This window comes from Cydia strobilella, chromosome Z, assembly GCF_947568885.1.
Source record: "Cydia strobilella chromosome Z, ilCydStro3.1, whole genome shotgun sequence".
Lineage (NCBI taxonomy): Eukaryota > Metazoa > Arthropoda > Insecta > Lepidoptera > Tortricidae > Cydia > Cydia strobilella.
Genome location: NC_086068.1, coordinates 53421064 through 53435369, shown reverse-complemented (window position 1 = coordinate 53435369; position 14306 = coordinate 53421064). Strand labels below are relative to the sequence as shown.

Below are 14306 nucleotides of genomic sequence, written 5' to 3'. Positions count from 1 at the left end.
ATATATCTTACAAACTTAATCAATTTAAATGCAATAAATCAAATTCGTTAGTATTCACAATCTTGTTTATTTTATACTTCACCCCTATAGTATAGATCCTTTTTATTAAAATTCAGTATTACTTTCCAAAGATTCAATAATAGAGTAGGTAGAGGAAAGTTTCATTATTTAAGATTATAAGATCTTGCCTTGAGTAAGTGACTACACATAGTACTTACCTATTTTTTGATCCTGCTATTTAGCAATTGAATATCGGAATGTAGCTAGGTAATTCCCTTGTGTGATATTTACCTACAAAGCGAAGGTTCAAAACGAAATGGATGCAGTGCTGTCATTAAAAATGTAACGGCGTGCTCGAAACATACGTACAGCGCAGTCAGAAATAAGATACACTTTTGACAGACAGACGAGTGCAAGAGACAGAGCGGGCTCTCATGAAAGTTCAATACCTACCGCCCGTCTGGACGAGAGAACACCTTTTAAGGGAGGGCATGCGCATTCAACCAGTTAATTGACTATAGAAACAGTTCGGAGACGTTTAGTAAGAGGAACGGCGACTTTAGCGATATCCTACAGTGGCTACAATAGAGACAGGAGTAACGAGTATAGTGTCTGGCTCTTGGAAAGCGATTACCAAACGCTCCTCTGTACCGTCTTACATTTTTAACGACTGCATCGCTCGACTAGAACAATGAATTGTTCTGAATTTAAATTACATGCTACTGACTCTAATTTTTGGGTTATGCATGGACATTAGTAGGTAGTATTACCCTCAGAGCGCAGTTTTCCGAGACATTGTTTAATTGATGTATCGAGCAGACTAATATATGATGGATGGAGGTCACTAATAATCAGTACTGCGTTTGTGTTCTCAACTAACAGACTTGAAGTAAATAAAACCCATAAATCTATATTTTAACATTATAACATGTACATTTTGCCTTGCATGAAATCGGGCAGTTCTGTTTTTTTTAATGTTCTATGTGATGAAGTGGTTATGGCAAATCGGAGTTTTCGACCTCGGAAACCCAGCGGATCATTGTCAAATTTTTTAAAAACCTAAATTTTCTGACTTTTTTTAGTTTCTGCCAATTTTTACCAACAAGGACTTATTTTACTGCAAATATCACTATTACCACTTTAAAGAAGACTAAATTCTTAACAATGTATGTTAAAGTGAGAAGGCGATAAACCGAATAGTTTGTAAGATACAGTTGTTCAAAAGGTTGCAAAATTTCCAATATAATTTTTTTTACACTTTTTTTTACTTTCTGCCAATTTTTACCAACAAGCACTTATTTTACGGCAAATGTCACTATGAACACTTTAAAAAAGCCGTGAATCCAGAGGCCGTGAGTTCAAGTCTCACCCAAGGCAGTAATTTTTCCAATTTTAAATTTATTCTAAGCTTAATAGCATCGATCGCAAACGTTTCTGCTTGTTAAAAATTAACTTTAAAGAAGACTAAATTATCAACAAAACGTGATCAATTTGGTCTATTAATACCTCATAGTTCTTTAGATACAGCTGTTCCAAGTTGCTGAGGTGAGTAAACAAAATAATAGAAGGGTTGTACATTTTGCCTTGCATGTTCTCCACCGGCCAAGTGTGAGTTGGACTCGCGCACGAAGGGTTCGACTTTTTGGCCGGTTTTTTGTAAATTATAATACTTATTTCTTATGTCGCATTTCATTCTACAAATCCTTATATTAATTTGTTCACTCACCTCAGCAACTTGGAACAGCTGTATCTAAAGAACTATCAGGTCCTAATAGACCAAATTGGTCTCGCTCTGTTGCGAATGATGTGTACTTTAATAAAGTACGTGGAGTTGTGACGTAAAATGGGTCCATAGTTGACCACATTGACGAAACTTAAAAAACGTAAGAAAAATTGTTTTTTTGGAAATTTTTGAACAGCTGTATCTTACAAACTATTCGGTGTATTGCCTTTTCACTTTAAAATACTTTGTTGATAATTTAGTCTTCTTAAAAGTGTTCATAGTGACATTTGCCGTAAAATAGGTCCTTGTTGGTAAAAAATGGCAGAAACTGAAAAAAAGTGAGAATTAATGGTTTTTTCACTATCAACTAGGATTTGCCATAACCACTTCATCACATAGAACATACAAAAAATCAGAACTACCCGAATGATAAAAATTGGCAGAAACTAAAAAATATCAGAAAGTTTAGAGGTTGTCAAAAATTTGACAATGATCCGCTGGGTTTCCGAGGTCGAAAACTCGGATTTGCCATAACCACTTCATCACATAGAACATAAAAAAAAACAGAGCTGCCCGATTTCATGCCAGGCAACTCCCCTTTTTGAGTACGATTTCAATGGGCTATTATAGATACCTAATTTGGAGAATACCGAGTAGATTAAAATGAAACACACCTACGGAGAAACACTATTAATTAATATTTCTCCGTTTATACAACTAGACGATACCATATTCATGGCCCCAAGTAGGTATAAGATAACGCAGCGTCATAAATATGAATGTCCACGGCATGGTCTGCAGTGCACACATTTTCGGTACAGAGTTCATATGACTCGCACACTACCTAACACCTCTGACGGGTACACGCCCATTCAAATCTATGATAAATACAAACATTGCATATTATTGTAATTTTGTTAATGGTTTACAAAACAATGAGACTATTGAGCCTACACCTATCAATAGGTATAAGTATTGAACGTTATGAAAAACTAAGACAATATCTAGAACTATAAATTAGTTTTAAGTGTATCATTCGCAGAATGGTTGAAAACAGTGAATAGGTCCGCCTCATTGAAGTTTTATACTTTATTAGAAACATATATACGTACTAAATGATAATTTTCCTGTTACATCGTTATTTTATACCAAAACTTTCAAGTGAAACGTGAGTCATCACATATATATATAGTTGGTCAAGCAAATCTTGCCAGTAGAAATACGCGCGAAATTCAAATTGTCTATGGGACGATATCCCTTCGCGCCTGCATTTTTTAAATTTGCCGCCTTTTTCTACTGACAAGATTTGCTTGACCAGCTATAGTTACATTTCATGAGTAAATATAAATAATGACAATTCATTTACCACAGGTCCAATAAGAAAACCTCGTGAAACGCACAAAAAATCTAGTATCCCCTAAAGTTTAGTCTCTCTTTTCTGAACATTCGGCAGAACAGGTTCGTTTACACTTGAATTACTTATGGCAATGAATGTCATTAGTATGCCCGAGGTGACCGCTGACAGCGTCGCGTTGGTGGCCAATCGGCAGGCGGAGTTAGCTTCCCTATTAGTATTACCTTATGATTATGAGTCATGGCCAATAATTTAATGTGAACTGACAAATACTTACATCAATTGTCCGAGCACTAAAGTAGGATTTGTTAGGTAGCTGCAACATGTTTACCAATTATTAATCTTCTCAAAGGTTTTAGATTTCTTACCCATATCTACTGGAATTATTTTACTCAAAACATCAGATTCTCACTGCCTAGTCTTAGCCGACGTGTTACCGAAATATGGTAAACAGGTACCGCGGCCACCGACGAAAACAAAAGCAAGCCGACCCGCTACGAAATTAGAAATTTCTCCAACAGGACGAACTGGAGCCGTCAGTTATTTCGAGCTCGTCAATCGCCCGCGTGTTTCCTCTACTTAGGAAATTTCGTAGCAAAGGCGCATGTCAACCGAAGCTGTAAAGTGGTTGTCATATTCAGAAAAAATCGATGTCTGACTTTTCGCCACGGTGTGGTTCTACAAATTTATAAATAAAGCATTATTGACGGCAACAAGTCTAGACTGAAAACCATTTAGTAAGTGCGCCCAATGCGTTTATGTAGCATCACGGCTTAAAGGATTATTATTCAGGTAGACCTCACGTGAAATTTATCTACTTTTAATAGATTGTACGAGAAGATCGTATAAAATATTAAAGTACGTATGTAGGTAGGTAAATATTTGCCAAGAATGCAGGGACGAAAGAAAGCTATTATTTTTGTGTTTTCGTCTAATAATGTCCATATTTTAAAAATTGTCCTAATGTAACTGTTTAATTGTAATATTAAACGGTAATATTTTTCTTATACATTAAAATATATCAAACGCCTCTTGAGCATAAACAAAATATGGCAATACTTCCTTCAGGATGTCACCAGTAAACTGATACTTGTATCGTAACAAGCAATTTTAACGGTCACAATAACTTCCAGTGTAAACAATCATGAAACATTGCTTAAATATTTGATAGCAATAAGTTATTTCGTTACCAATACGTGCGCCTACTTCAATCTTTGTTGGCTCTCCCGCGAGATCGTATTTCCAATCTAACATGTTTTCAGTAGGTATTTTTTCTATAGTTGTTTCGTTTTCACTTTTTTTTGTGATAAATGTATCATAATAATTCATAACATAACATTACTAAAAAATTTAGAAATTTAATTAACATTATATGTTATGAATTATTATGATACAATTCATATTGATTCATAACGTAATGTTAATTAAATTTCTTTCTTGAAACACAATTACATGCTCGTGTCACTTGCTATTTAATTATTTAATTACTATTAAGAGATTATTGGAGCGCAGTATACTAGGTGTTCGCAGAACTGATAGAATCAGAAACACGGAACTGCGCTCCAGAACTCGAGTTGTAGATGTAGGTGTCCAGACCGCTAAGCTTAAGTGGGACTGGGCTGGGCATGTCTGCCGCATGCACCCTGAAAGGTGGGCCAAAATGGTTACCGAGTGGGACCCACGGAACACCATAGATGGTGCTGGCCGGGGTGCAGGCAGGCCGAAAAGGAGATGGCGGGACGACTTGGACGCATTTTATCCGGATTGGCGGGACACTACAAACGACAGGGTCGAGTGGAGAAAACGAGGGGAGGCCTTTGCCCAGCAGTGGGACACTAAATTAGGCTAGTAAAAAAAAAAAAATAGAGGTTGTCAAGATTAGCTTTAATTATCGGACAGAAGCCCATATAATTAATTTATACTCCTTTACATATCAATTTCCTGTAAGTTACTGGTAAAGACGATTACGACATAGTAAATGTATTTACTGATATAAATGGGCAAACTATCAACGCCACCTATTCATATTCGTGTCAGAACTAGACGATTAAAATAAGGTATTGACGATGTTACAACGGACTTGAAGGATAGCACTGCCAGTTTGTTTTAAGTAGGTACTTTTTTACCATAGATATTCAACAATCAACACCAACTATATCTACTCCATTCCAGATAATAAATACTAGACTAGAAGATGACAAGACCAGGAACTTTAAACATTTTTTGTCACGTAATATTATTTTTCATATACCTAGAGTATATTTGTGCTCATTACAATAATATATTTTCCCCTCACCAGCTCGGAAAGCCGTCTTTTATCCTTTAAAACAAGCGGGGAAAAACGCATTTTATCCACTAGTGGGGAAAGTAATTTGACCTTGGATGGAGCGTGTTTAAGTAGCTTGACAGATAACAAAACGTAAAACGCTCATAATAATGGTTCGTTCGATATTAATTATCATTAAATAAATGGTTTGAGAATCTAATAAAAAATACCAGATTTAGCTTTATTTAATGATTTTAAGTCATAAACCTTAAAACTCCATAATAAACGTTTGTTTTTAATAATTATGTTAAATATAATTCTGAACGCACAAGTTAAGTCGATGCAATTTCAAAACGCATCATTGACATTTCATACGTCAGAAATGTCAACATTGTCAACAAAAATTTTACTTAAATACTTCTCACGTAAAAGTACAGAATTTCCAGTTTTTTGTTATAATATCGTAAAAAAATTAGTGATTCCAGTTGATGAAGATGATCTAACGCCTGTGGATGTTGCACTTTCCTCGCTATAGTGTGGGTAAAAGTTTTGTTACACACGGGTGCAAATGTATTTTACTTCTCGTGTGTTAAAACACTCGCGGGTAAAATACAACTTTGCACCCTTGTATAACAAATAACTATTACTCAACTAAACAAATGCAGTCATGACATAGTCTTTTTTATTGTATAAATGTAACAACTCATTTGGATTGGTTAACCTTTTAAAACGGTATATTCACTTGAACAGAAGTATTCTCTTGCTGTATATTTTGCTGAGTATATGGTTATTGTTGGTTAGCAGTAACAGTAGGCAACTAGCCCTACATCTAGTAGTTCTAGTAGTTCAGGAACAGAAGCCAACTGTACACTAATAAAAGTTGCAGCCACTGGCACAGTAAGCTATGCCGAGGAGTATTCATTGCGCTGCATGGGCCAAGAAAAACTGTTTCGCCACCGTTTTAATGGTTGCTGGTGATATACGACAAATGGCACAGTAATTTGAAACTGCTACTTGAAAAACCGAATGTGACCGTAAGGATTGCGTGTGTTGTTGCTAAAACCCAGTTTGCTATTTGTTAGCCTGCGGGGTGTTTTTTTTTTTTTTTTCATTACATTAGTGCCCCGTGCAATTATTATATTACTAGCTTTTGCCCGCGACTTCGTCTGCGTAGAGTTAGTAATTTGGGTAGCTTATTTTTTATCCAATCTGCTTTTTATCGATTTCCCATACACACTTCCACCCCCCTTTTCACCCCCTTAAATGATGATGTCTGGGATAAAAACTACCCTATGTCCTTCCCCGGGACTCAAACTATCTCTATACCAAATTTCAACTAAATCGGTTCAGCGGTTTAAGCGTGAAGAGGTAACAGACAGACACACTTTCGCGTGTATAATATTAGTATGAATGTTTATAGACTTGTCATAAATAGCTAAATCGTGTTTTTGACCGACAAAACATAAATCAATTGTCAAAAGTAGAGAACGTAAGATGCTTGCTAAATGTTTAAATATATTACTATATCCACTTGTCAAATTACACTTACACCAGTAGTCAAGTAATTATATTGATTTAATAAATACTTAACGGCACCAAAGGCAATAACGTACACCTAATATTATAGGTACGTTTATAATTACACTGTTTTGCTATAAATACTCGGGCAAACTAAGCAAAGCTTGTATTATGGGTACTAGGCGACGATATACACCCTCATATATACACACACTAATATACATATGTATGTAGATACTCGTAAGTAGGGATTTCAACATGACAGTTTTCACAAATAAGAAGGAGCAGCTGTTTATTCACAAATTTACATTACATAGCGCATATCCTCAAGCACACCAGAATATAAGTGATTTCCAATAGCACATTGCTATTACGTACTCGTATTAAAGGTATCAAGTTATATTAGGGGAGAGCAAGTAGTTTCGTGTTTTAGCTGAATTTAATCTGTCGCACCACGAAAGAGTGCGCTCCGTGACGCGACGCGCGGCGCTAATCGATTATGTCCCGATCTTCTGTCACGCTGCATAGTTGTCACTTCTCAAATAACAGGGAGGCTAATTTTTCAACTGAACTCTGCTTTAAAAACCGTCACGCTTTGGAGGCGATTTCATGATGTTGATGAGGTACGAGGTTCTTTTCATATTTTTTTTGTAATTTCGACCAATGTACATATTAGTAGAGAGTATAGAGGGTTATTGTCATAGTAAATGTTGTAGTCACATTAAATTTACTGCCATCTACCTATCGACACACGATTAACACTTAAAATTTAAATGTATATGTAAAAAAATGGAAATATACGTATATGGATAAATTATTTTTTTATTTTTTTAAGAACGGGTACACGGAAAGAACATGTCTAGTCACTTTAGTAACATTTTGAGTAATCGCGGTTTTTAAATTTGGATCCATGTCAAAATTCGGTGACCAGGTCTTTTCTAACTAAAAAAAAATTATGTTACATATATTATACAGTGGTAGCAAAATATAATCTAATAGTTCATTAACAGCTCTACATTTTAAAATGAAAATATTATTTTTCGATAAAAGTGACTAGACCTGTTCTTTCCGTGTACCCTTCATATACATATCTTTGTTAGTATGTAAGGTCATTAACTTGTTCCTATTCCTAGTGCCAACCTGTCACGCTGTCTATTAAGAAAAGAAAAATACCGGCAGGTACTATAGAATTAAACTATAATAATAAAATATTTAAAATTAAAATATTTTTATAAGGCATCCAGTCAAAATTCTAGGTAACCCTTTTATACCCTAGGGCTCTTTATCTACTCCTCATTTCTCCGTGGCATTTGTTAAAAGTATTTAAACCCTCGATTGCCCTATTGTGTCACATGACGGAGATAGGACTGTGACACAATACGCATTTGTTTGTCATGATGTCACAAGCAAACTCTTAAGGGGCCCACTGACAATCAGTTCGCCAGACGATATCAACCTGTCAGAACAAAAAATTGACAGTTCCGAACAACTGACAGGCCGATATCGTCCGGCGGACTGATAGTTAGTGGGCCCCTTTATTCAATTATCATACAAAAAAAGTTCATAATTACATACGTTACATTTGGATTTACAGTAATTAGAATTAGACTACATATTTTTTGAGAATGGCCAACGTGCATTGAATTGAACTATAAAAGGCAACTTAAATAATGAGTTGGTGATGGTCAGCTTCACTTTGTACGTCAATTGTAGACGAATATCTCTTATCAGTTACCCAAGTTATTTTGGCTTAATATTTTTTAACAAAACAAAACATGCTTTACTGTTCTAATATAGGCACGCCACGTCATTGACAACTTGGTGAAAATCTGCCGAAACATAAGGCAAGTTTTAATGCGCTTGAAATTCAAAAATCGGCCCCCTGGGTGCCATTTCGTTAAATTAGTTGGTACAACTAGCACCGAGTCAAAGAGTAAATGCGTATGGGCATTGCTTCAGTACCTTAACAAACGCTGCTATTTTGATTCGAGTCGAGTGTGACAGCGCCGCTGGCTGCGTGAAATGGGCACAATTAGGACTCGTCCGCCTAATTGACGCGCCGCTCGGGGACGAGGGCGCGACACCGTGAAATCAATCTCTAGCTAGTCTAACTGAACTGAACCCCGCACATTACGCAAATCGAGTATTAGAAATACCTTCACATGGTAAATGTGAAAGAAAAGCGTGGAATATTTTTTCACATGGCCGAATCACGCACGCATTAGATAAAAAATACAGGTTCGCGTGTCGGCGAATATGCAAACTTACAGAAATTATCGTTAGTGTTTATTGGTTCAAGATTAGTCCGCAAAATTTTGGAGTACCTGTCTGGTTAACAGAATGATCAATCCAGGCAATATGCCTGTATCACAAACGAAAATTCCTTGGAGAAGCATAGATAATTATTAATACTATGTATTAAGTTAAACGGATGATCTAAAAGAGTTTTTAGAATAATTTATTGCTCATTAACTAACTTTAAAACAGGTAGTTAAAACGATTTTCGTTAGAAATGTTTTGTATAAAAACGTTGGTCATAGTCTTATCAAAACATAACAATGAGTCATAATTATTATTTGCCGTTATCAAAATATAGTAAACATCGCCATCTATTAAACTAGTCATGAGTTAGAAGCGCCACCTAGCGTGACATAACAGTTCGCTGTGCAAAAACTTGTTTAACAACAGTCTAACTTCGTCATAGTACTGCTACTCGACACTAGATGGCGTTTTAAGCAGAACCGTGCAAACGAGTGCGATGCATCATTATCATTCACGTAAACTTTTTGCTTTAAATACATAAGTATCAGTATTAGGTCCTATTTCTTACCTTGCACAGGCAACGCTCTCAACGAGATGGCGTCTTCCTCGATTTCGTCTTCAGCTTCCTCCTCGGTGATGGAGGGTGGTGCAGCCCAGCACCGAAGTCGCGACGCAGCGTTACCGTTTGCAACTTGACCACCGCCATCGAGCCGGACTCGAGGCAAACTTCTTGTGTACTCTGTGTTGTTATTATTGTTGTTGCTGTTGTTGTTTGCCTGTAAACAAAAAGGAACATCAAATTAATAGGTATGCCGACGAATTGGGCAGGGATGTTTCAATCAGCTAAATAAGTAAGTACAACTGTTGTAGTCATAGATACATATAAATATGGCTAGGTATTACTAATGCGCACAGTTATGTACAAATACAGTGGAGTCTAGGGTAAAAATAGGTATCGATATTATAGATGTTATAGTACCTAGACTCCTAGAGCTTATATCAGGTGAACTTTTCGGCTCAGCGAGATCGTGGTGGAGTTAAAAACCTCCTACATTACACGACCTTGTTGCCTTATATTATAATATTTGGGTTGTGTAGACTGTGAAGAGATATTTCGGAGTTGTTCTGACACATCGTTCGTCGACTACACCTACTTATATTAAAAAATGAAACATTTTAAATGGCGTTGATGTTGATTTCTAATTTGCCTTTGTATGAAGAAAGTGTATTGGACATTGGTTCTACACTGTTAAGCTTTATACCAGACATCAGGGATCGGCCTAGAATAAATCTTCAAACCCTTTGGTTTGAAGGCCTAATACACTCACAAACCAATTTTATATCACAAACTTCACAGAAAACTCAAGTACTCTACATTTAAACTACCTTTACGAGCTTTAAAGAGCCTGTTTCAAAGCTAACCCTTGCTTTTCTCGAAACACATGAGTCTTTATTCCACCTAAGTGCTTTATCAATTTTATCATTGATTCGCGAGTCAGCCCTATTGATAATGGCCCGCATTGGCCGGCTGCAGCTGCTAACGTCAGCCCTTCCGTATGTCGAATCACAATCACCCGACTATGTATTTTTTAAGTTTACTAGTGTTGTGAAAAAAGCTAAGCACCTGGCGAAATAAATTCACGTTAATATGCTTACTATGCTTAGTGTTAAAAATATAATGAAACCACAAATACTTATATGTACTAGGTATGTTAAACAATCTAATGAGGCTAGTTTTAGCTTTTTAATTTCCTAATGCTTCTGAACTACAAGATATTCTTAATTAAGTACGAGAGTGAATCAAAATTCTTAGAAATAGGTTCAAAAACAACAGATTTTTTTAAACTTTGCTATACATTTTAAGTGCCGTTATTATTATTATTTTATTCCGTCTATAAAACAAAAATCCTACGTAAACTTCTACAGCAGTCATCACCGCGTTATCGTCATCAAAATTAGTTCCACGGATGTCCTCCGATAATTTTGTAAACACATTTTGCAAACAATTGGAAACAGGCGCGGATCCACCGTTGTGGGCAAGATGGGCATGCCCACAACCTTTTTTACACTTTCACGGTATATTGAGATCGATAGGCCTTAAAAATAAAAACAATGAATCGTGCGTGATTCGGAACGCAGCAAAGAGCCATAGACAAAAATGGTGATACTTTTTGTCACATTTTTGACAACATATTATCTGTTTCGTTTTGGCGCATGAATATGTATTAGAAAAAAAGAGATGACTACTGGTTGGAAGCGCGCACTCGCGCAGACCATAGACAATAGACAGATCTACTAATTTAAAAGCAAGAGTGTATTGAGTTGTATGCATGCACATGTAGATTCCCGCCAAAATGCCAAAAGTTCCGAGGCAAGCCGCCATTCTTTAAAAGTTTTTTGTTAATGTCAGTCAGGGTAAAATAGCTGTGATAGTGTGATTGTTGTTTCGACACAATGGTAAGTTATTTTAATGAAATTATTGCTATTTTACCGCTCTAATGCAATGCCCCACTCTATATATCATTTGTAACTTTATTTTAACTTTGTTTTTTGTTAATTTCGGCCAGGGTTTACCTAAACAATCAGAGCAATTTATCGCTCTGATTGTTTCTCGACGTGTAAGTAAGCTACTCTATGTATATTACTTTTATAATAAAACAAAGTTACAAATTATCCAATAAAATATTCATTACCTACATTGTTTATCGATTTATTATTTGTACCTATGATATTTCGTGTTGTGTGTGATTTGTTTTCTTGAGGGCTTTTTTGGCGTCTTCTAGTCAATGACTAAGTAAATATCTTGAAAATTAAATCCTACAACTACTCACGCAGCTGTGCAATAGGTATATATTTATGGGGCATATCATGCTATCTCGACTGAACATTTAGATTTAAAAATTTTAATTGGGTAGATTCTTTATGTACCTAGTCAAATATAAAATAATTTACCTACATATTTAGTGGTCGATTGAGTAGTAATGGAATACCTCATACTATAGGGAAATAAGTCAGCTAAGCGTAACTACGTTTACTAAGTATTAGGTTCAAGGGAGTTTAAAAATTATTCATAATACGTATGTATTATTAGTAATTTTCAAACTTTACCATACTATATATTAAGTAAGGAAACTGGTATATGGAGTACTCTATGCTTACTTATTTATCTATGCGTCATACCTACACATAATTGCTTATGCTAATTATACACAACGAAAGGTTGAAACTTCATAGAACAGGAAATAGATTTAGTTTACGTTGGTAATTAAATTGCCTACCTATTTTTTTTTTAAGTTACAGTCCTACAGCTAACCAAGATTGGACCTAATATAAAATACATTTAAAAATAAGACCTCTCCCACCTCACGCCAATTCTTAATATTTTCGAAAAGCTTGCTTGTGCATGTTGTTTTGAGTTTTGGTTGCATTGTTTTACAGGGTGATGAGGGTAGAGGTAGTGTGGAGAAAAAGGGTAGTGCCTAGTACCTAGTACTAATTAACTAATAAAAATACGGTATAAACATAAAATATTTCTTATCTTAAGTTCTTAAGCCTATTCAAATTTGACTTTGGAAAGTAGGTAAAGGTGTAAAACTGAGTCAAAAAGTAGTACCTTAGTAATAAATAGATATATATTGATTATAGTCTAGCATGACTTAATTGCTTTTAATGCAACTTATAGATTATGAAAAGCTCTGACAACTAAGTAGTCCACAAATTAGCTGTCTATCATTTATGATTTTTTACCTTGGGCTTACCGTGGGACTTAGTCAATCTGTGTAAGAATGTCCTATAATATTTATTCATTTATTTACTTACGCAAAAGGCTAAAATGTAAAATTCTTACTTTTTATAACCTCGATACGAATGACTCCCTGTATACAGATTGGATCAAATAATTTTTTGCAAAAAATTATTGTAAACAAAGAGAGTGGTGCAAAACTGAATCATTGCAAATAAATATGTATGAAGCAGACCACTGATTAATTTTTGCACGTAGTATTTATTTCTGCAATAATTACTAGATTTAAGATTTGAGAGAATTGCTGTTTATTATAAGACGCGTTACAATAACAAAACAAATTAATAATAAAATTTTATAGGAATGTAAATAGGTATAGTGTTGTAGCACTATACCTATTTACATAAAAAAATCCTATAATTTTTTTTTAAAGTTCCTACTTAAACCAACTTGTCTGAATTATATTGGTTAAAAAGGAGTAGTTATATTACTAATCATCAGTCATGATCATTATCTTTAATTTCTATTTAAGTAAAAAAAATTAAACTAATTATCTATTTTTAGTTCATGTACGTATAATAACTTGATGGATGTCAAAGGATATTTATGAAGATCTTAGAAGTTTTGTTATGAAAAAAAATAGACTACCCGACTACCCGCCAATCATACCTCTATGATTGGTGCAAAACATGGTAATAACTTTTTAAAGATAAAATTCAACATCCTATTTTCAAATTACTCAAAATGGGAAATAATTTACAGCAAACATAATTGCTTACCAAATTCGTATACCTACATTTAAGATTCATTTCAAAGTAGAGTAGAATGCGGTTCGGTTTAGCATCTAACTGTAAATAAAGTTATTTAATGTAAAATGTATACTAGCGTTTAATTTAATTTGATATCATTTGAAGTAGCCGAAATTTCATCAAATCGGTTCAGTAGTTGTAAATTAAGTCTCGCCTGGTGCATGTCACTTGCTGGTCACACTACAATTTCCGAGACACCGTCAAGACACCGCCCAGTTTAGTGTCCCTATTGGCTTACTAGCTGTGGCTAGTATAGGAAACAAAAAAAAAGATTGATTGAAATTGATTTGGAATTTAATCAAAACTGACTATTTAATTGGACGAAATCAGCTCTGAATTAATTCAAAGCCAAAGTCCTGATGCGCAGGAAAAAGGAAATAGGTAATCAAATTCAAAAGTCATTCATGACTCATAATTGCTTTATGAGCGAACTTAGAGTCGCACTTGGCCGATTTTCGGTTTTCGGGTGGCTGTGACCACAACCTTTTTTGAGGGCTGGATCCGCGCCTGATTGGAAATTACTCGGATCTAAGTCTGGCGAGCAGGGATAGCCGATAAAAAGTGCCCAGATCGATAATTTTGGGATTTCGCTTTAAAATTTCCAAACGCAAGTATTTGTTAACCTTGGTTAA

At 35.2% G+C, this 14306-nt stretch overlaps 1 protein-coding gene across 2 annotated transcripts in view; it reads right to left on the bottom strand.

Moving 5' to 3' along the window:
• The window catches only part of LOC134754770 (ras GTPase-activating protein raskol), a 238952-nt gene that overhangs the window by 120319 nt on the left and 104327 nt on the right, over window positions 1–14306 (bottom strand). For both annotated transcript variants that reach the window (XM_063691124.1, XM_063691121.1), the window contains one exon: window positions 9692–9899. In XM_063691124.1, the coding sequence (XP_063547194.1) occupies window positions 9692–9899 (208 nt within the window). The remainder of the gene's footprint in view (window positions 1–9691; window positions 9900–14306) is intronic.